Source organism: Aythya fuligula, chromosome 1 (assembly GCF_009819795.1).
Source record: "Aythya fuligula isolate bAytFul2 chromosome 1, bAytFul2.pri, whole genome shotgun sequence".
Lineage (NCBI taxonomy): Eukaryota > Metazoa > Chordata > Aves > Anseriformes > Anatidae > Aythya > Aythya fuligula.
The window spans coordinates 60,456,729-60,480,182 of record NC_045559.1 but is presented as its reverse complement, the minus strand read 5'-3'; the positions used below and the strand labels follow the sequence as shown (position 1 = coordinate 60,480,182).

At 43.7% G+C, this 23,454-nt stretch overlaps 1 protein-coding gene across 2 annotated transcripts; it reads left to right on the top strand.

Annotated features, from left to right (window-relative positions):
• The first annotated feature begins 1,951 nt into the window (after positions 1-1,951).
• Positions 1,952-22,989, top strand: MKRN1 (makorin ring finger protein 1). Of its 2 annotated transcripts, XM_032185162.1 has the most exons (9): positions 1,959-2,180; positions 7,331-7,459; positions 11,695-11,939; positions 17,916-17,939; positions 18,048-18,250; positions 18,736-18,950; positions 19,624-19,734; positions 20,196-20,310; positions 20,772-22,989. In XM_032185162.1, the coding sequence occupies exons 1-9, from the start codon at positions 1,993-1,995 to the stop codon at positions 20,982-20,984; spliced, it is 1,443 nt and encodes a 480-aa protein (XP_032041053.1). In that variant the 5' UTR covers positions 1,959-1,992; the 3' UTR covers positions 20,985-22,989. The 2 variants fall into 2 exon arrangements, with proteins under 2 accessions (XP_032041061.1, XP_032041053.1); XM_032185170.1 differs by lacking the exons at positions 19,624-19,734; positions 20,196-20,310; positions 20,772-22,989 and having other exon boundaries at positions 1,952-2,180; positions 17,916-17,952; positions 18,061-18,250; positions 18,736-18,954.
• The last annotated feature ends 465 nt before the right edge of the window (positions 22,990-23,454 follow it).

Below are 23,454 nucleotides of genomic sequence, written 5' to 3'. Positions count from 1 at the left end.
AGACTATCTTAATGGCTTAGGTGATACAGTATTTGATTAATTTCTAATAGGAAGTTTTTCTTTTCTCCAGATCCTTCTAACATAAGATTGAACATATACAAATACTGTGTGGTTTTTGAAGTTGCGTTGCAGTGTAGCATTGTATGAAAGCTGTACCGTGATGGAATCATGTGCAGAAGATCAGTTTCTCGGTATTAACCAGACTCCTTCAAAAGGTCTTCCTGGCTCTCGCATGGCTCAGTGTTGCACTGAACCTCCTGGCTTTCTTATAACGGGGCTTTGCGGAACAGAGCTCACTGTCTGGCATCGATCACTGTGCCGCTCATCTCAGGAGAGTCAGCTGCTGGTCCCAGCTGTAAATGCGGCATGGACAACCTGGATCAAGGTCTTAATCTGATGTCAGCTGACATCTCTGTTATAACCAGTGAAGTTCTGATTAGCCTTGAGGCAGAGCTTGATAAACATGTAGACAGTGAATGACTACAGACAAAACAGAGAAAGAACATTACAACTCACAGAAGGAGAACTTAGACTATTATTTGATGCAAAGCAATACTTTTTTTGTTCTTTTTTCCCCCACAATTCAACTATTTCCTTCATGTCCGTTCTACTAGTGACATGGATTTCTTACTCTTGGAGGTTTTTTTTCAACTTTGTCTTGGATAAAAAGGGACAATATCCAGGGAGTAATGGAGGATGAGAAAGTTGGAAGGCACGCCACAACGTTCACCATAATAACAATAATTATAAAAGATAGAATGTGAAGTTTGGAGCACTTTATAATTTATAAAATGATTGCATATAAAGATGTGAATTGTATATATAAATCTGGGGCAGGAAAATTGAGTTTACTTGAATGCATTGTCGAAATATATTACTCGGGGGCAACACTGGAAGGTTGAGGGTCTTTTGAGTTGAAAACTTCTGTGAGTTGTAAAAGATATTGGTCAGTTTTTGCCAGCAGGAATGACAATGCAGGAGAAAATACATCAGAGAAAGAAAAAAAAAAGGAATCTTCTAGGGATATGGGAAAGGGCTATAGAACTGGCACGGTTCCTGCCGCCTGCAGCAGGTCACCGACACCCTACCACACATGTACCCGCGATTTCCCAACACCCGGATCTGAAACAGGCAATGACTAAATCTGGATGACTCAGGGGCTGGACAGGATGAAGATTATTCACTGTCAGCCCCTGAAGGATACAATGAGATGCATCCCCAGTGTGCTGACGGGGTTCTCGTCCCTCAAACCCCTGTGAGTGCGGGGAAAAGCGCTCACACCCTGGTGCCCGTGGGCCTCCAGGTCCCTGTGGGTGCCTATGGGCTCATCGGGCTGAGCTGGGGGAAGGAAAGCAGGGCTGTGAGGGGCTGGAATGGGTGCTGTGTGAGGGAAAACCACATTTTTTTCCTCTCTTTGAGGGCTTGCTGCAGTGCCGCAGCACAGCGTACTGCAGGGCTGCTCTCAGCCCAGACCGCTGCACGCGGAGCCCAATCATTTTATTTTTTTCGGTCATTTTTTTTTTTACTCGCGGTGTGTACCACCAGGTTGATCACACCGCTGTGTGTGTGTGTGCTTGGCTTATTTCAGCCACAACTCCCGAGCTCCGTTCTCCCAGGCGGGGCCACCCGAGGGCACGGCTCCCTCCCCCCCTCCCCCCCCCCGCCTGAGGCCGGCCATCTTGTGCCGCCGCCCTCCCAACAAAGGCCGCGGGGCCGCGCGCGCGCCCGCCCGCTTCCCGCCGCGGGGCCGCGCTTAACGGCCCTGCGCGGCCGTTGCTAACGTCCGCGCTGCGCAGCGGGAAGGCGGGCGAGGGAGAGGGGGGGGTGGAGGCGTTCCCGCCCAAACCCAACCAATCAGCGGGCCGGAGGGAGGGCGGAGTGGGCGTGCCCTCCGTTCGCCCCGCCCCTCCCGCCCCGCCGCCGCCGCCGCCGCCGCCCGTCAGGCCGCGCTGCCGGAAGTTCCGGGCTGCGGCCGTGAGGGGATAAACAGTAATGGCCGAGGCGGTGGCGCTGGGCACGGCGGCGGGCGCCGCGGCGGCGGCAGCGGCAGCGTTGGGGCCGAGCGCCGCCGCCGCTGCGGCAGCCGCGGAGGAGGCGGGCACGCTGTTCGGGCCTGCCGCCGTGCCGCCGCCGCTCGCCTTGGGGCCGGGAGGCGGCTGGACCAAGCAGGTCACCTGCAGGTAGGCGCCGCGCGGCCGCCATTACCCCTCCCCTCCCCTCACCGCTCCCTCCCCCGCCGCGCCGCCGCAGCGCCCCCCCCCCCCCCCCCCCCCCCTCCCTTCCTTCCCCCCCCGGTTACCGGTGACCCCGCGGCGTTGGGGGAGGGGGGGGGAGGAGGCGGCCGCCCGCAGTGCGGGGGCACCGGGCCCGCCCCGGCATGGCGCCGCTGCGGCACTGCGGAGAGGGCCGCGAGGGCGCCTTGTGTGCATCCCCGCCGCTTATCCCGACGTAAAACCCCTCCACGTCGAGTTTAACGGGTGAATGTGATCCGAGCTGCTTCCGAAAAAATATATAAAACAATAAAAATCCGCATCCCGTCCGCGCTCCTCGCCCTGCACGCCGCCGGGCCCCGGCTGCTCCCCCAGCCCTTTGTGCCGCAGCCCTTCGGCAGGCCGAGAGGCTCCGCGAGGCCGGGCTGCGCTGTGTGCACGTGTGTTTGCTCGGCTAACAATGAATCAGCTAGAAGGCGGCGACTGCCGTGCTGCAGGAGCAAAGGGGTTGATTTGGGGCCGCCGCGGTGGCCTAATGAATGCGTTTCTTTCGCCCGGGCCTAGTGGGAAGTTAAAGCTGGGCCTTTGTAATGATTTACCTGCTTTAACGCGAGCTTAAACAAGAGTGAGATCTCAGCTTTCGGGCCTAATGAGCCCCTGCATTCTTCTTGGCTAATCCTCTTAGCCCTGCCGTTGCTTGCTTGTTCATTTCTTTGTTTGTTTGTTTTTAGTGGGCCCTTCGAATTGTAGGCCAGAGAGCTTTCCTCAGGCTTTAAAATGAAATTAACAATTCAACTCCATCTTCTGGGGCTGTGTGATAAGCCAACAAGGACTACACCCTATTGAAACCTAACTCAGGGAAATAAAATTCTTACTAAAATAACGTACTTCTCATTATTAAACCTTGTTTTACCTTTATGAATGAACTAGAGGTTTTAACTGCAGGATGAAGGGATTCAAAAGCATTTCAAAATAGTTTTTTCAGTATAGCATCTAGAGCAGCTTCTGGTTTGAGTAACACTGCAGAGTTCCATGTGTTTGTAGGCATTATTTATCTGAATTGCCATAGGAGTGGCAGCAGATGCTGCCTAAAAAAACTTCTGAGAAATGGGGCTCTCTTCAGCACAAATACTCTGCATTTTGCGGCTGATGGAGGAATGCTGTTTTCTCAGAAGTGAGAGTTTCAGAATTGCCAGAGGAAGCTTTTGCTGCTGCTTTGGAGACTTGATGTGTTAAATTAGTTGCTTAATTGCTCTTGTTACGTCAGGGTGGTGTCCTTGGGATGGACGACTGCCATCTTGGAGCGGGAGACACGATGACTAAGAGGAAGGACTTTGATGTCCCCGAGACTTGTAGTTCTGTGGATAGTGCCCTTCTGCAGCTGAGGTTTAGACCTCTGGATGAAAAACGATGGATTCATCCTGTTTCTTAATAGGTCATGAGAAATGATTTTGTTACATCGCTATGGCTCAGCGGTTTTCAAGGCTTTTGTGCTGCAGGGAAAAAATCCTTTAATTTGGACTAAGATGTAGGGGAATGAGTAGTTATGAAATATAACTCAATTTCATATTTGATCCTTTTGTTACTGGTATGTTTGAAATAAGAAAAGGAATGGTAGTCCTTACCAAGTGTCTGTGCCCCTCCAGTTTTAGGTGGATGTGTAACTTTACTGAGCAGGGGTATAGCCAACGTTTAAACCCAGGACTTGATGCTGATAGTTTCAGATATCTGGGTTTTCCAGATTTTGTGCAGCAATACTTAAGAAATAATCAGCTCATGGAGTTGATGTAAATTGATTGTATTTACTTGTGTGTTCAGTAGCTGACCATAAGTAAAACCCCCTAGCAGCCAAATCGCTGTGTTTTGGGAGCTGCCTGCCTGTGTGTAGCTTTGCTGCTCTTCCTTAGAGCCTGGACCAGGTATTTACTTGCCTCTCAGCACGAAGAACCTGACTCACTGACGTGTGCCTCCTTAACGTGGTGCAACACGAGCGATAAGGTGTGGCGCACAGGCCTTTGAAATGCTTGCTCCATCGCCCCTTCTTAGCCGCTCTCTTCCGGACACCCCGCTAGCTGCTTGCTGAAGGTTACAGCGAGGAAGGGACGAGCAGATCAATACCGCCGAGGCCTGCTTTTCCCCTGTTTCGTAAGGCTGCTGGCTCCTGCCGAATTTCATCAGGCACTGGTGGCTGGGTGCCCGCGTGCCACGCTGGAGCCGCGTGCCCGGCCTCTCCCCCAGCACCTCGCTCCCCAGGGGCTCACAACCCTCCCAGGCCTCCCGAGGAAGCCGGAGCAGCCGTGCCCGTGTCCCTCCGAGGCTCCCATCTGCCAGCAAGGGTGGTATCTCTGTGGGGGAGGCTCAGCGTGCTGCCAGGTGTGGCCTTCCCGTTCGGCAAACCCCGTAGCTTAGGAACAAAACGGGGTTACCTGGGAGCAGAACGAGGTGGACCTGAGGCAAAGGACAAGCCACGCCTTGAACAAGCAAAGCCATTGCAAGCCTCAAGCTGTGGAGAGAAAATGTTGCAGAGTGGCTTCGCTAAGAGGATTACACGTGTGAAAACGCCTAATGTATATTAAGCAAGCTGTCGGAAAGAAGCTGGTAGCTCTTAGGATTTTAGGCTGCAGTTACCCGTGTTACAAATAGCGGTGTCTTTTTAATAAAAGCCATTAAGCATGTTTTTGCTCCAGCAAATGGCAAGTGATGGAAGCAATCACATCCTAACAGCAGGGGAAAGAATCTGTAGTGGATTATTATATTTTTAGGCATCGCTGAAATCCAGGTCATTAAAATGTGGGCATCCCGAACTTCCCAACACCAGCTGGGAAGGGAGGCAGGGCACTGGGCCTGTGTCTGCTCTGTGACAGTGGGAGAGCCTGGCTCAGCGCCTGTAGGGCAGCGCTCTGATCAAGTGCTCCTGGGGAGTTCTCCCTTCAGCCGTGGCCTTTCTCCTAGTTGCCTCTCTCAGCCCTAGCAGTTGGCTGCGGTGGGTCTGAGCGGCGACCTGATCCGGGCTAAGAATAACCGCGGGAGCTGCCGAGGGATGTCGGGTGAGAGCTGAGGCAGCTCCGTGCTGAGTCAGCAGGCGGCCGGGGAGCTGCCTGCCCCGGCACACGGGGGAAGCAGCGCTGTGTTGAAATGAGCCACGGGTGGAGACAGCACCCTTAAAGAGCTAGTGACTGACGTCTGGCAACCCCCCGAATTGCTCCTGCCCCTGCTGGTGTGGGTCCCGCTCCTTAAAGCAGCCGTGGGTTCCGGTTGTGCTCTGGTTCCATGAGCTTGGCGTGCTGGGTTCTTGGCCCTGAGGTGGGTTTGTCTGCAGGCAGGTGAGCGGGTTGTGTCGGCGTGTTTGTGTGTGTTTTTTGGGTGGAGGGTTCTTACTTGTCTTTGTGGGGCGTGTGGTTTGTGCTGTTTCAGTGCCCTGTTCCTGGTGTGTGCTGGCAGAGCTGTTGGTGCAGCCACCTGGCAAACCTGATGAACCTACTCCCTGCTCTGGGGAGAATATCCTGCAGTGTCATCTGGCCTTTTTATTATTTATTTCTCCCTAGGATTGTGTTCTCTGGTTGGCTGTGTAGCTGCAGCACACAGCCAGGTGGCATTTCTGAGGTGTGAATTTCAGCCTGATGGCTAGCGTCAGCTGGTGGCTTATAAAACCACATTAGCTTTTCTCTTCTGAGTACCTTGAGTAAACCACTGGTTTTGCATACCCTCTGTCAGCCCTCGTAAGACTTGCTTCAAGTTCAAATATTTCCCTGGTATTGGGCTACAGATAGAGCTTGGCTTGTGTCGTTTGGCCAAGTATTGCCTTTGATTTATCTGGCATCCTAACAACGCAGCAGTCTGAGTACCCATGCAGAAGCTCATGCGGTTCAATAATCCTGTACATGTACAGGTATCGACTTGAACGTGCTTTTTTTTTTTTTTTGTGAAGAGCCCTCCTGGTCTTAGCATGTGCTGTGAAAGGTGATCCTGTCATCTCCTCCCCTGCCTCACAGGACCTGGTGCTGCTGCTGAGCAGGGGTAGTGCCAATGTGCAGAGAGGTGCCAGTGTGTAGCAGGAGGGCAGGCCTGCAGCATTCAGCAGCAAGATGGAAGCAGATTGTACCCTTCCAAGTCTGAATCCTCACTCGAGTGGTTTGTAGACAAGCGAAGGATTTGTATGAGACCTAAACCTGAACAATTTTCCGTGTTTACTAAATCTGTTTGCGACAAGTTTGCAGCTTGCTTCATATCTGAGGGCCAGTGCCTTTTGTAAGCTGAACTATTAGTAAGCAGTTCTTACGTAGGTTTTTTGGGGGTGGTGGTGGTGATTAATACTTCTGTGTTGTTTGGGTAAGATGTACTTTAAGTTGCATTTTTGTTTGTCGCTCTCTTGAGCGTACATAGCCTCAGTAGTTACAAGGCCTTAAATGTAAAGAAGCCTGTGTCTTCTGGGTTAAAACTTAAACCAAATGGAAAAACACTGTTCAGTTTGCTTGAGCAGCTGAATTTGAGGGTATTTAACTGAACTTGCCTTATTTGAAATGCTAAAATCGAGTGAAGTGTCCAGTTTGGGACAGGCAGCACAGTATTGAAGCAGGGTGCTCCTACTGATTATCTGGCTCCTATGGCAAAAACTAATGTGCATGTTTAGTCAAATATAACTATCCATTAACAACATGTATTGCATTCTTGGGAAATTACTCCTGGCTCAAATATTTACAAATTAACAATAGACTTTCCTTTTAAAGGAAACTTTTAGGATATGGCTGGTTTTGATGTCGGATTCAGTGGTAGGCTTGTCTAAGGTTTTTGCTTGTGTCAAAACACAGGAGCTACTGCTAAAATTTTGTCCCCAGCCCAGGATAAGGTTTACTTTACCTTTTTTTCTTTTTTTTTTTTTTTTTTTTAGGCTTCTTTAAGCATAAGCCCCTATAAATGCAGTGCAGTTCATTGGAATTGCTAAGGCTTCATCTTTTTTCAGACTTCCTTATTTGTGTGTTTATACTGGGACATAGTCCCATGAGTCATTAGTGATGTTCTTAATTCAGCACACCTTGATTTATAAAATAACTCATCATCCTAGTGCTGTGTTTACAGATTCAATGTTTGTTCTTAATTCACAGTAATCTTCTGTCTTACAGGTATTTCATGCATGGAGTTTGCAAGGAAGGAGACAACTGTCGCTACTCCCATGACCTGTCCACTAGTCAGTCTGCCATGGTGTGCAGGTATTATCAGCGAGGATGCTGTGCTTACGGAGATCACTGCAGGTAAAGAAATGCCATGGACCGTGCTGTAGGGGAATAATTTCATTCCAAGTCCCTGAGTAGAGAGCTCATGGGAAGAAAAAATACATGTATTTAAAATACTTTAAAATATTATAGTGTTTGCTTTGGTTTTGAAAATAAGTAAAAGTGAGACAAGGAGAGAAGAGAACTGGTTTCAATAAAAGCAGCAGTTGTCAGGATGTGATTTTGTTTCGTAATGATCTGAGGGGATGAGTTGAAATCTGAGACTACATTCAAACTGGCTGAACTGATGAATGAGTAACATTTGGTAGATGATGAAGCCTGAACAGGTATGAATGTTTTTTTCTTATTCTCTCTTCAGGAATTGCTGTTCAGACAAACTGTCACATCTGAAAAAGTAACTGGAGTATAGTTGTCTAGGTTTTTAAACTGCTACCTATGCAAATTGACCCTGTGGTATGAAAACATATAACTTAGCCTATGCTCTTGAAAAAGAGAAACAAAAATGTGTGAACAAAGGAAACTAATGCTTTCCTAGTGTAGCAAAGCTTCATAAAGGCTTGGGGATTTTTTTTTTACATCATCTTAAATTCACTTTATTAAAACTTACCAGGAGTTGTAACATTATCTTGTTGCAGCTCTTACGCATGATTACATTCGTATCATGACCTGGTAGCTCACAGTTAGTAGCAGTGTGTTAAACATGAAAGTAAAACTATATATAAGGAAGATAAACTTCTAGCCTTCTGTGTATCTGCCAATGCTGCTTTCATAGTCATGTAGATTGGTGGTCTCAACTTCTTTGATCATGTATGCCACCAGTGAAAGACTCTGGAGCACATAACTAATGAATGTAGATTATGTACACTATGTACATAATTATGTGCACTATTATGTACACATAATAGATTATGTACACTAAAAATTGCACGGATTTTCAATTATTATATGCAAAACCTTGCTTTCACTAAGAATATTGTATTTTTTTACTGAGAGCAGTGTGGTTCAATATGCTTCATTATTTTTTAAAATCAGTTTAACATTTTTATGCAGTGTTTTGAAGGTCTGGTTGTAAGCTCAGTTTATGTCAGTATTTGGCCTTAATGGCTGTTAAAACTGAAAAAGATCGCTTGCAAAGATATGCAGATCCAAAAAGAATTTAGTTGTTGGCTGTATTTACTAAATCGTGATGCTCATTTTTCATTCCTGTCCACCAAGTATGTAAAGGTTTTGTTGAAATTTGGCTAGTAAATTTCTGATTTGATATCAATTTCTCTTGCAAACTAATCAAATGAGTGTAAGGCACACTGAAACTATTTAGAAGATTTATAAACAATCTTCTAACATGCTTAGAAGTTTTTAAAATGTACAAATATGAGTGTTTCCATGGGTAACATGCTTTCATTGTTTTTGGCAACAAAATCATACAATAATGGAAATGTTTCCAAACAGCCGTTTTCAATATGTCATCTCCATAGCACTAGCTTCTTTCAAAAAGCAGTTAATTTCTCATTCTGAAAATGGCACTCCTACCTTGAAGGGACAGATTAAGTATTTGTGTTTTGAAAATATCTGTTAGGTAGCATACTAGTCACAGCCACTTCTCATCACCGAAGAGTTCAGTAGATCTGCAGCATTTCTGGTCTTATGAAAGAAAAATGTGTGACTCATATGTGACAGCTCCTTTAAGCACTTTGCTGTGAGATAACCAATAAACCTCAGTGTGGTACAAAAGGTTTTCATTGTAACTTCCCTTTTCATTACAAAATATTGGAAAGATTTGGCTGTTTTCAAGGCTTCATTTTTGTAAAGTTAACCGTATCGACAACATCTTGTAGCATTTTGTGTGCTTCTGGCTCCAACTCTTTTGCTACAATATCTTGCCTGGGAGTGATGCAATGAATGAATTTTGCGTGTGGAGCTTTTTGTAATCTTACCCTGGAACGCTTTATTTATTCTAGTCAATTCAGCTGTTCCTTCAATGGTTACACTTGTGCAGTTTTTCCCCATAAAACATAGTTTTTATTAAAGAAGTCATTTACTGTTGAGAATACATCTTCTCCAGTACATCTCTCCTTTAGTGGCTCACAAAAAAGCAGTTCACGTATTTCCTTGTTGAAACAGAATCTGTTGAATACCATAAGCTGAGATGTGTTACTAACAAGTACTTTCATCTGCCTCTATTGTAAACCTCCCACACTGCGTAATTTGTTCTAGGACTTGTTTCTTTGAATCTTCAGCAGAGTTCTGTGTCTCCCAACAGTATTTACTGACAGGAAGGCTTTCATTTGTTGCTGTTTTGTTTTCCATGCATTATTTCAGCCGTTTTTACCATATCAGGAAGAACAAGTGTTCTGATCTGTATGTGGCTTTTTGTCTTTCTGTTACTATTTAAGAAACCTCAAAGACACTTCTCGACATTTGTCGCTTTTTTTGTAAAACATTTGATTATCACATGATTTGAAACATCTCTGGAAAAAGTTATAAAAGTTGGTCTTAATGTTCAGAATGCTTTGCTCTTAAATGTCTTGTTAACAGTGATGGCTTCATACTATTGTTAGCTAGTACCTGAAGGCCTAATGTGCAGTTGGTGCAAGGCTTGTTATGAACAATAGTGGATCTGTATTACAAATGTGTATTTCAAACAGTCCTCTTGGTAATTTTTGATTTTTTTTTCCCAAGTCTTTGTCAGATCTGATTAGGTCATCACTGTTTTTAATCTTGTACCGTGGTTGAGGAAGAGCTCATAGTAAGTGGAAGTGTCAGCTCTGACATCTTGTTTTGTGTTCACATTCTGTGTTATCTTCAATCCACAGTTACTTCGCAGGAATCTTTTTAAACTTCTTGTTTGTTTTGTGAGGGTGAGTTAAAAGTTGATAATATAATCTGTGATGCTATTTAATGGGGCAGGTATAAACTGCAGTGTTACAATACATTAAATGTAACCAAGCGAGGGTGCTGCTGTCAGTCCCTCTGCATTATGGATCACCTGCCCTTCCTTAAGTACACCTTGCATACCATGTGTGACGGGACCCTTTGACATATGGACTGAGTAAGGATGCTGGCCTCAATCCATATATTAAATATTGCTAAAGCTTAATTCCCTTGTGTTTTTTTTTCAATAGAGAAATTCTGATACTTTGTTCTTGAATTCCAGTGGATTGTTTTTGCATAACACCTGGAGTGCATGTACCCTGCTTTGGAAACCACTGACACAGAGGTCTGGAGGCTTGTGTTTTAAACTCATTTCATAGCTTCCTTGAGATTTCAGAGCTGACATTCAGCTGGGAGCACTTCTTTAATATGCAAGAACTGTGATGCATTGTTGTTTTCAATCTGACACAAGGGAAATGAATCACAGTTGCTTAAAGGTTTTGTGTGATCTCCAAGAATTCTCTACCTTCATCCTTGAAATTAGTCAGCAGATATCTAAGACTTCATGGGAGAATTAATTATTATCTTTGTAGTCTACTAGCTGCTGGAAGATACTTTTGAGGGAAATAATGCTTCCCTGTTGTTCAGGGGTGGTAAGAATCAAAGTGTTCTTAGCATCGTTTTCCACATTAAGATGGAGATGTTTCAAGGGATTACTGAAATTCAATGTAAAATCTGAATGAGGCAAGATGCCAAGGTAAGTCAGTGCAGGTCATGTAGCCCATGGCGTTGTCCAGTCAAGTTTTTGATTATCTTCAAGGACAAAGATTGTGTAGCCTCTCTAGGCACCTGTTTCAGTGTTTGACTACTCTCATGGTAATTTTTTTCTTTTTCTTCTAATAACTTATTGTCATTTCCCACTTTGAACTTGTCTGCTGGCTCTCATTTTGTCACTGCGCCTCTAAGAAGATTTTTCTGTTCCGTCCCACCGAGTAGATGAAGACAGCAGTATCTGCTGTTAGTGAGTTCATTCAGCTTTGAAAAGACTAAATTTGATAATACTGCATGTGTATGACAGGTACATCACCAATTTTGGAAATAATTGAAGTTCATTCTATGTAAGTTAAGTAAAACTTGTGTGTGCTACTCTGTTTCTTACAAAATGCCAGAGTACCTTTGATTTCTGTAGGCAGTGCTGACACATTACAGAAATTCATCCACTTGTGTAAAGGGTCATCGGTGGCATTCTCTTCCAAGCCACTTCTAGATCTTTCTTCATTATAGGGTGTTTACATCGCAATCGGTTGACGTCCATAAAGCAACCAGAGGGATTGGAAGTACTTTTTTGTGATGAGTTGACATGATGTGTTTTAACTTTTTAGATATGAACACACCAAGCCACTGATACAGGAAGAAGAAGAAGAAGAAGATGTGACTACTGTGAATCCAGATGAAAAAATTTATCCCTCAGTCTCTTCAGACCTTGCATCATTCCCTGATGAAACCATTGAAGAAGAACTTGTTGAGTTAGAAGCTGAAGATTTAGATATGGCAGCTGCAGGAGTAGGTGTTGAAGACTGGGTGAATGCTGTAGAATTTGTCCCTGGGCAGCCATACTGTGGACGTGGTAAGCTGATCATGGGATAACAGTAAATTTCTGCCAAGGGTCAACAGTTTCTACATAGTGCATTTATTTTAATGCTTCTGGTTTTGTTGAGTGTAGCTATTCAGCTTTATGAATCACTTCAACTGTTCTGTCATGAAGTTCTACCTGAGTTTTCTGGCATGAATAATAGGATCATTCCACATCAGTTACTACTGCTGTCATGATGTTCTAAAACCAGGTATGCTTAAAGACAGTCTCTGCATACTCGTAAAGGTTTTTCCAGTGGAGGTGCAGATTCCCGCAGAATGATCTGAAACCATATGCTTGCTTTCATGAACCCCATGGCAGTTCAGACCAGAGGCTGAAAATTGTGTATTCTAGTTACCTGAGACTTAACTTGATGAGACTAAGATGGCTCATCTAGAGAGTGAGATTGGGACTCGCTCTCAGTGAGTCCCAATATGGCCCATCATATGGGACCGGACTGTTTGTAGTGTACCTGTCATCTGCTTTCCTTGCAAACAGGTAGCACAAAGACTTTAAATTTAGAGGGGACGTAGGTTGCTTGTGTTTAGCATAATCTCTAATACCTGGCTGTCTAAACTAAAGACTTTTGGCCTTGAATAATCAAATTAGGATTGAATCCTAAACATATCCTTTATGACATAACTTCAAATTATTCTGGGCATAAAGTGCTCAGATAATGCTTCTTAGCAGTGGCTCATCTTTTACCATTAAGACAAGGCATTCTGCTAATGCAGATGAATCTCTGATTTGTGACTAAATGCACTATCTTGAAGATGACCTCATGGCCTAGCAAAGAAAATAGTGACAATTCTTTGGATACTCAGTTTTTGAGGTACAGGTGCACCACGCTTCCATATTTATTCTGCTGCTGTAACGTCTGCTAGATGTTCTGGAATAACTGAGGGAGAGCAGAAAGGTGGCAATATAAGAAACGCTGAATTGGGTTGCATCAAGTCCAACTGCCTGACCACTTCAGGGCTAACCATAGGTTAAAGTATTTCTTTTAAAGGCATTTTCCAAATGCCTCTTGACTGCTGACAGGCATGGGAACATGAACCACCTGTCTAGGAAGCCTGTTCTGGTGTTCAACCACCCTCACAGTACAGAGCTGTTTTCTAGCATCCAGTCTGAGTCTTCCCTAGCACAGCTTTGCACCAGTGCCGTGTGTTTCTCATCAGTTACCAGCACGAAGAGTCCGGCACCTCCCTCTCCACTTCCCCTCGTCAGGGAGTTGCAGAGAGCAATGAGGGTGCCTCTGAGTCACTTTCTCCAGACCGGACAACCCACGTGTACTCAGCTTCTCCTCACAGGACATGCCTTTCAGACCTTTTACCAGCATTGTCGCACTCCTCTGGATGCATTCAAGTATCTTAACATCCTGTTTATATTTTGAAGCCCAGAACTGTACACAGTATTCGAGGTGAGGCCACACCAATGCTAAAGACAGTGGAAGAATCCCTTCTTTTGACCAGCTGACTGTGCTGTGTTTAATGCACCCCAAAATGTGGTTTGCCCTCTCGGCTGCCAGATGTATATGTACTGGATGGCAATAATTGTCCCAGTGTGAAAGCAGGTGTGTGAATTGATGATAATAAGCTAGTTTATATAGGATGACTTTCTTCCAGTATTTCTAGAAGTTGAGGCATCTATCTTAACATGTCTTATACTGTCTTGTTTCCTAACTGAAGATTTATTAAAGCACAGGCCTCTTCCCTGGGCTTCTAGGGATCTTACGTGTGTTGCATCAAGCTGAATTGAAGAATATCCTTTATGTGAAAAGATTTTCAGGAAAGTGGTCCTGGAGTCGAGAGAGAAGTTGAGGTCAAGATCATTCAGGAATGTTCATTAGGTATCTTTCATGAAGATTTCAGTCAGAAAGGGTCAAAAAAGGTTGAAGACACCTTTGTTCAGTTTCACATTGGTTTGCTATAATATGCTTGTGCTTTGAGAGGTACATGCTTATTCCCACAGAGAGGGGTGATTAGGAGATGAGCTCATCCTGCAATACCACAGTTTAGTGGTTTTGGGTGGTCTCACTAGAAGAATGGAAGCTTCTGTTCCATAGATGGCCTGAGGTTTAATACACTTTTTTAAAAAAATCAACATAGTAGAGTTTCAGGAGTTGTCTAGAAGTACTTATATGCAGAAGACTTAGTGTTTGAAGCTTAATACTCCTGATTGTCTAATACTATTTTCCTTTATTTTCTGAGGCAAGCAATATGCACTTAGCCCAACTCTTCCCATTCAGATTCTATGTATAGAATTCCTGCAGCATGGAGAGAGACTTGCTGTCTTCCATTGTAGAGGACTATATTTTTTTTTTCCCCTTTTAAGTGGTGGACGTGAGGAGAAGATTAACTTCACTGAAAAGATCTACTAACAGAATATGCTAACCAAGTATATGTCTTACTTCATAAATGGAAGACTGGAAGATTTTCATGGAAGGAACTGTTAAACTTCTTGGAGTGGGTTTAAGTGGACTGGAATGCTCTTGTTCTGTGTACCCTATTAAGGGAAACAAGTAATCTGAATAATCCTTTTAAGAGATCAACATTTGAATATAGCGTGGGCTGAAGCTGGAGAAAGAAAGGTCTTGAAAGCAAATACTTATTTTATAGGCACAGCTTCACACTGACAGATGAGATAATATCTAATGCCTTCAGAGTTCTCCTAATGAGTTCGTCAGAATGGGAGAGATTTTTTTCCTCTTTGCCTAGATGTGTTGTCATCCATTATAATAGGAGCTAGTAACCATATTCTTTTCACGTTCAGGCTCTAACAACATGGAGCAAAACTGTAGCAGATAAAAGAGATGTTCATGCAGGGCTTCAAATTATGGAAGGTATTAGGTATTATTACTAAGTAATTATTACTAAGTAAATTAGTATTGTTACTAAGCATGCCTCTTATTACTAAGTAAAAAGAGTAATTTCATTTTTATGTCATTGAAATAGAGCTGTAGCTGAGGGGAAGTGCTGGGACTGCACAGAAGACTGAGACTGGAAACAAATGTCACTTTCAGCATGTTCTCCTACCTCCTACCCTGTCATATCCCATAGGGGTACCTAAAGCCATTATTGAAGATTGATGTTCACAGAGCTGTGTCTTAGTGGCTAGACATCTAGACAACAAGAACTGGTTGTATTTTGTACAAGGGTGGTATTGTGGACTTGGCTTACTAGCTATATTGTATATTTTGCTTGATGATTTCAGTCTTCAGTATTGTAGTTTTTTGTTGCTTAAGCAAAAGTTTTGTATACTTTGCCGAAATTTGAAGTTCTGCTCTCTCCTGTTGTGGCCTAGCATAAAATAAATAAATAAATAAATGGGTTTGTAAATCAGGCTTTGGGGTAAGACTTCAAAGCTTTTATTTTCAAAGAACTTGAAGTAAGAAGTGTGTTTTCTTTTAAACGAATAAAACCCTTCCTGCATAAAGATTTGGCCAAGGATATTCCTCAGAGGAGTGCGGGTGACTCTGGAAACTTTCTCCATTAAGAAAAATCTCAAATGTGCCTCTGATTTCAAAGTACACATTTCCCAGGGATGTATAACTGCAAAAAATAAAAATCTTGCCAGCCCCATTCAAAGAAATATCCACTAAACTCTCCTTCCTTGCTAGTTTAAAAAAAAATAAAATCTGATAGCATTAACTAGAATAAAACACTGGCAAAAATGATAGCTGAGGGTATAGAAACTGACTGGTAGTTGAGATTTTTGTTACTACCTTTGGAGAAGGTGATACACCTGAAACACCAGTAGAGGGGAATGGAATTTCAATTAATGGGTACAAATTTTCATATTGCGTTTAGCTGGGCAGAAGGTTAAAACCCTAGTAAATGGTTACTTGTGAATTAACATCAAGGAAGAGTAACTAGAACTCATAGAGAAGAGGAGGTAATGAAGACTTTCTTTTTTCTGTTTCTGAACATTTTGCTGAAAATGAGCAGGTAAACAGTTGACTTATACTTCTGAAAAGCAGTTGTGACTGTTACTAGCAAACAGATTTGTCTAAGATCAGCATGAATGACGTCGGAAGTCAGAAATGGTTCTACTATGCAAAGTCAGCAGGAAGTGAACTTCAACTTTTTTTGAGAGCTAGTATTTTTCCTGCACTAATCTTTGATATTTGCTTCTCCCCTTAAACTGTGAGCTCTCCAGGACCTGCTTGTTCTTTCCCCTATATCTAAAGGCTACCAAGCTGATAGACGTTTATTAGTTTCAATAAAAGCATTAGAGTGCCAAAAGAAGGCAATGGACATGGTGAAGGGTCCAGAAGGCAAGATGACTGAGGAGCAGCTGAGGCCCCTTGGTTTGCTCAGCCCAGAGCACAGCAGGCTGAGGGGAGGCCTCATGGCGGCCTGCAGCTCCCTCACGAGGGGAGCAGAGGGGCAGGCGCTGAGCTCTGCTCTCTGGGGACAGCGACAGGACCCGAGGGAACGGCATGGAGCTGGGACAGGGGAGGGTCAGGCTGGGGGTTAGGGAAAGGGTCTGCACCCAGAGGGTGGCCGGGCACTGGGACAGCCTCCCCAGGGCAGTGGTCACAGCACCCAGCCTGCTGGAGTTCAAGAAGTGTTTGGACAATGCTCTCAGATGCATGGTCTGATATTTTTTTTTTTTTTTTTTGGGTGGTCCTATGTGGAGCCAGGAGTTGAACTCAATGATCCTTGTGGGTCTCTTCCAAGTCAGGGTGTTCTGTAATTTTATTTTGCATCTTTATTTCATGGGGTAAAATCTGTGTGAGCGTGCAGCCTCTGATTCCTTTTGAGAAAGTGTCCTTTACTCTTAGTAATCCAAGTACACCTCTGCTTGTGTGCTTCCTTCTCCAAATCTTGAGCTTTTAAAGCTCCACTTTCAAAAGCACATAAGACTTTTTCATTCTTATTAATATAACCAGTGATTGTTATAAAATCCACTTGCTGTTCTTCCTTGTATTTTTGTATTTGTTCTGGATATAATAATTCTGTTATCTTCCTGCATGCTTGAACTGCTTTTGTCTTGTAACTTAGTTTATCATCCTACTTTATCATGATCGCAAAAGGCTATTTGGCTTGTGGTGACACAGAAGCGTGTTTTCAAGAGGAACAGGGAGAAGTCTGAAGCAGAACCTATCTAAATAGCAAAGAGAGGCCATACTGATTTCAGTTATGTTTAGAGTAAGGTAGGGAATTTATTTTGTGTTTCAGCTTTTTTTTTTCAAAATTGATGGCTAGCTTAGAATGTAATGAGAGTACCTTGAAAATCACTGCGTTTCTTTAAGTTAGGTTTGTATGTCTGGTACTGATGTTTTGATAAATCCAGACTAGATATCTGTCTTGGGTGGTGTCTTTTTGCAAATACCTAAAATTAAGGTTAGAGGGATCTGGACAGGGCTCTTCTGTTCTTCATGCAGGTGTTTGGGAGTCTAGAAATGGAAGTTACTTCATGCTGATCAGCAACATGGCTTATTAACCTGCACATGAGGAACTACTTGTGTGGTGGTTCCATTTTTGGCATTTCTTTTGCTGGATACAACTCTGTTGCTTCAGCTGTGTAATTGTTGGGGAGGAAAAATGATGTTAGCTGATGTGGAACTGATTCTCAAAGCAGTGAGATTTTTCATGTTACTTAATTGCTGCTGACCCGTGGTTTGCATAATGCTCTCGAAAATCTCACTAGTTCTCAGTAGCTGTGGTGTAGACCTAGCCTGTAAATGGATTTGAATCTGACCACTGAAACCTTTACGGCTTTAATCTTGTCTGAATTGAAAGAAGAACAAATTGCACCAGAAATTAGTCTTGCTTTCTTGAGTGAGAAAATAACGGTTGGTTCGTACTGAGGGTTTGAAACTAGGACTGAAGTAAGCCTTTCTTTTTTTTGTTAACCCATTTGCATAACTTGAGCAGGGTTGTTCGAAGACTTTTTTGCATTAAAACACACTCCTAACGCTATAAATCTGAATGTGTTGCTTACCATCCTTAATTTTGTTCCCAGCTGCTACTTCCTGCACTGAGTTACCCTTGGATGGAACCTTGGATGGAACCTTGGATGGAACCTTGGATGGAACCTTGGATGGAACCTTGGATGGAACCTTGGATGGAACCTTGGATGGAACCTTGGATGGAACCTTGGATGGAATGGTGATTGAGGAAGAATACGAGAAGCAGGAAGAAAACGAGGAGATGAAGAAGCAACTGTGCCCCTACGCCGCAGTAGGAGAATGTCGTTATGGAGAAAACTGCGTATATATCCATGGGGATGTTTGTGATATGTGTGGGCTGCAGGTCTTGCATCCCATTGATGCTGCCCAGAGATCCCAGCACATAAAGGTAAGCAGACAGCTGTCTGGTGTTAAACAGCCTTCAGTTGTTGCTTCCTAGCTCCTTGTAATCACTTGCTACTAATACCCTTTGATTTGAAGGTGCATGCAGGTCAGACAGAGAAAGAAATTCCTGTTGTAAACTGGACTGTTTCCTGTCAGAGCCATATTCAAAAGCATCTGGGTTTCCTTATCTGTGCTGGGAGAGCAGTCTGGGTGAAGATACTAAAGCTTTGTTCTTTGCCTAATAAAACTGGATGGTCTTTCAGATTGCTTTTCTGATGTTTAAAAGCAGTGTCTGAAGAAGTGAATTTGAACTCTAAATTGTTTCCCACTGTCTAAGCAATGTTTATTTTTTTGAGGATAAAGACTTTGCAGCTTAATCATTTTCCATTCTTTATGCAAAGTAAGAGTGAAACTGAGCTTAAAACCTGTTTGAAGTTCACCAGGTGACCAGCTGTCTCTGTAGTTGTTTTCTCTGTCTCTCCTTTTCAGTCTTGCATTGAAGCTCACGAGAAGGACATGGAGCTTTCATTTGCCGTCCAGCGTAGTAAAGACATGGTGTGCGGGATATGCATGGAGGTGGTGTATGAGAAAGCTAATCCTAGTGAGCGCCGCTTTGGGATCCTCTCCAACTGCAACCACACTTACTGTCTGAAGTGCATCCGCAAGTGGAGGAGTGCTAAACAATTTGAGAGCAAGATTATAAAGTGAGGCACTTTCCCATTTCGATTGTGCTATTTGTTGCTATGGAAGAACTTGGTAACTTGTGACAACTTGCACCAGGCCTCCCCCCCTGCACAGAGACTGCATTTAATACATGCTAACTTCAGTTTGGAAGTGAAGTAATTGTTAAGGGGTAACATTTACACTCTGATTTGGTTAATGTGGATTAAGTTTGCAAAAGTCACTTAATGGTAGAAAATGGCTTTCATTTATTTAGTAGCGTGTTGTCCGCTGGTTACTGTTTGTCTTGGACACCCAGCCAGGAATCTGAAAACAGATTAACCAGTTCAGAATGTATGCTGCTTAATTCATTACCGCCCTAGGGCATTAATCAGTTGACAAACAATTTCTCCATTTAAAGGCTGTTCTAAAGAAAAGAATCCAGTAAAATAAATACAGAAATTGAAACAAAATAAATTTATTTAATGCTAAAGAAAAAGGAGTCTGTGTGAAGTGTTTTTTTGAGACCAGCTGCCATTGCTATTGAGTTCTCAAAGAGAGCTTAGGTTATCTTCATGTGCGAGAGAATATGGACCAAAAAGCCCATGTAGTAAGTGCACTTGTACAATAGATTGTAAAGATTGATATATGCTGTGACTTGTGTAGGAGAGCACCCTGTAATGTGGAGTTCTGCAGCACAGTCTGTTCATTCCCCAGGTCCTGCCCAGAATGTCGGATCACATCTAACTTTGTCATTCCAAGTGAGTACTGGGTGGAGGAGAAGGAAGAGAAGCAGAAACTCATTCAGAAATACAAGGAGGCAATGAGGTACGAGCACTGCAGCCTTTTGTCAAGTTCAGACCGCAGAGATAAGGGCCCACATGGAGAAGGATGCTGATCTAAAGCCTTCTCATATCTCCTTTCCACTCCCACTTGTGAAGTCCATCCTTACCTACCCACCTGCAAATGCATGCAACCACACAGTCACTGAGCTGTTCCTAAGTACTTTGACCTCAGTCTTTCCCTTGTACACATAAAGCACCGGTGGTGTAGCCGTAAGGTGGTACAGCTTGTGCTGTGCAAGCCCTCTGTGCCCCTGTGCATGCGTTGACCCACACCTGCTGGGTACAAGCATTGTGTAATACACCCTTTTTTTGTGTAGGTGTTGTACTGACAAAGTATCTTCAGCTTCAAATGATACCTGAGATCCCCTTGGACTGTAGGTAAATGCAGTTCTTAAGTCTGGTTGGGTCTGCTGTGAGTAAGGGTTGCGATATTTTCCTTTCCAGCAACAAGCCATGCAGGTATTTTGACGAAGGCCGTGGGAGCTGTCCGTTTGGAGGGAACTGTTTTTACAAACATGCATATCCTGATGGCCGTCAAGAGGAGCCGCAAAGACCCAAAGTAGGAACGGCAAGTAGCTTTTGGGTTAGTGGTGGTGATTTGTGTTCTGTATATATCTGAATATACAGAGACAGATCAAGAGGGGCGTGCATTAAATCTGTCTTGAAGAGGATAGGGAAACTGTTTTTTCTGACAGACCTGTGTAGTGGTGAATTTGAAGGAGGGGGTGGCCTAAAGTTTGGGAGTGGTGGAGGCCAACGTGTAAAAGAGTGAACTTAAAAAAAATAAATAAATAAAATAATAATAATAAAAAAATGTTACTGTTACACCAACATCCTGAGGTAAAATGTTGGGCAGCATTAATAGGGATGTGCAAGGGTAGATTCTACCAGAGGTGAGTATATCCCTGAAGGAGAACCATGTCAGAAAGTACACCAGAGGCTGATGGTGTTCAGCCCCTGGGAAGACTCTTGTCTTGTACCACCTGGTCACCTGGGGAAATGCGTGTGTTCCACTTGCAGGCCCAGCGAAGGAATCGGTTCTGGGAGTTCATCGAGGAGCGGGAGAATGGTGATCCATTTGAGACCGATGAAGACGAGGTGGTGACCTTTGAGCTTGGTGAGATGTTGCTCATGCTGTTGGCAGCAGGAGGTGATGATGAGCTAACAGATTCCGAGGATGAGTGGGACTTGTTTCATGATGAGCTGGAAGATTATTATGACTTGGATCTATAGCACCTGTCAGTGGAGTGTGGACTGTTGTCTTGGCTTCAGGCAGTAGCTATTACCTGTGGTGTTGTGGCAGTGCCTGTGTTTCTCCTAGGCAGGCCTATCAATTCCAGGTGCTGTTGTAATAACTTTTACCCAGGGTCTGTCTCTTCCCACCCCCTCCCATCCCAGGAGTGTTGTTTTTCCTCTGTTTAAACAAATAACAAGAAATCTTCAAAATGTTAGTTTTTGTAAAAATGAATTTAACTGTCAAACAGTTAGCTTAGGTTTGTTGCTTCATCTATGTACCCAACAGAGCTCACCCAGTTCCAGGGTTAAAGTGTTTACAGGACTTCCACACTCATTTTGAAGAGCCCAGATACAAAAATGAGCAGTGGCCATGCAGTGGGGATGTAAATTGGCTGATGGCCGTTCTTCTGTCCTTATATCAATATTTCTGACTGCAGACCAGATACAAATAAACCTGTTCTGGCATCAGCTCGTTCCAGCCCCCTCATGTACACATCTTCATTTGTGATTTTGGTCTCTTGTTTACTTGCACATTACTATTACTACTGTGTAACCAGAACCAGGTGTGAATGTTCCGGGTTTTTACTGTGTCTAGCATGAAAGGATAATGTCTTAGTGAAAGGAGAACTTCTATGTGTATATACAGATAAATGTAGAGTTGGACCTCAAGGATGGGGAGACTCTGTATAAGTTAAAAAATAATAAGACCACCTTTCATCCCCTCTTGGTGCATGAAGTCTAGCCTCCAATTGGACATGAAACTGATTTAGTGGTCTCAGCTCAGTCTATTGCAATGATCTTAACTATCATGTGTAACTCCTTAATACACCAGCTCTCTTTCATGTGTATTAGTAGGGTTGTCCAGGAGCAGAAATCTGGTTAGCCAAGGTGGGGTCGGAGGAACACCAGAGAGGCCCCTTTAGCTGTATTGCTCTTTAAACTTTAGAACTTGGTGCAACCACGTAAGCCGTGAGCTTTCCTAGGAAATCAGCGTGCCTCTCAGCTGGGCCGAGGTATGCGTGCCCTTCAGCGTCTGAGCTGGGCGGGTTGCCTGGTAAAGCTGCTCGGCTTATGTGAGCTACTGCTTATGAAGTCAGTCATGCAGTTTTGGGCTGTAATTTGCATTGAGAAATTACTCTGCCACCAAAGCTCCAGTACAGGAATTTTAACCTTGCATTACGTTATTGCTGTCTTTTATTGACTCGTGGATGCCCCGTGATCTGTTCTCCTGCTGCTCTTGTCCCCTAGACTGCCTCTCCTTTCACTTTTAATTGGAATGAGAAATTGTTCTGAGGTCTATAATGTAATGTTTTGCAGCTGCCTTTTGTAAGAAGCACTTTTCCCAAATAAAAAAACAAACAAAAACACACAAAAAAAAGCAAACAACCCCCCCAAAATTAAATGAGGTCTGTCTGTTCTTTTAAGTTCGAAGCTTCTGTATTTTAGCTTGATGATTTGTGGGGAGGGGTGGCGGTGGCATGTGTGTTTGTGTAATACAAAGGCATTTGTCACTTACTCTTAAGTAATGAAGAATCCTGTCACGCTAACATGAAGTTTTAACTTTGTTACCTTTCCAAAAAAGAGCCTGTAATGTAAAGAACGTGTTCTGAACGGATAGCTGAGTCCATTGAACAGCCGGAGGAACAGATCAGCCCTTAGCGAGAACAGAGGTGGCTACTGTCTGCACTATGGTATAACTCCTATTGTCCTGAGCCAAGTCAGCTGCAGTACATACTCTATTGATAGTTTCCTGTCATAATGCTATTTGTACAGTAAGCCTGAGCACTGCCTGGGAATCCACATGCTTCCTTAAGCCTGTGTGTGTTCAGAAAGAAGTGTTCTGTTGAACTGCATACAGTAGTTACCTACTAGAAATGTACTCAGACGTGTTGAGGAATGTGACTATGAAAAGATGAGCCGAACAGTCTACACCCATTGTCAGCTTTTCTTTTAAAGGAAACATAGTATATATTGAATAAATACCTAAGATACAGAAACTGAAGAGGCCTATGAAATTATTTATAGCAGTGTTAAGATGAAAAAGGTATAAAGACTCCATGAATTTTCACCAAAAAATCCTGACTTCAAAACAACAAAACAAAACAAAAAAATGCATGCTGTCATTTGAAGTGCCTTGGCTTCACTCCCTGTGCAAGAATACATCCTTCTGGTTTGACTTGAAATTGTTTACCTCATAGTGGGTGTACTGAGGGTGCTGCAGGTAAGCAAAATGAGCCAGATGGGGCAGTGATAACTGTAATAGGCCAAGCTGTTTATACACACAGCTGTAGCAAGGAAACAGGAGAAGAGTTGTAAATACGTGAAGTTTCTGCCCCTACTTGTTGCTGTTATCTAGGAGTATGCAATTCATAGGGGTATCCAGTTTATCACTGGTGGTCAAGTCAGTGTCCGTAGCTGCTTGGCAGCAGCTTGATGTGATTGCACTGACACTGCTTGTGCAGGCAGT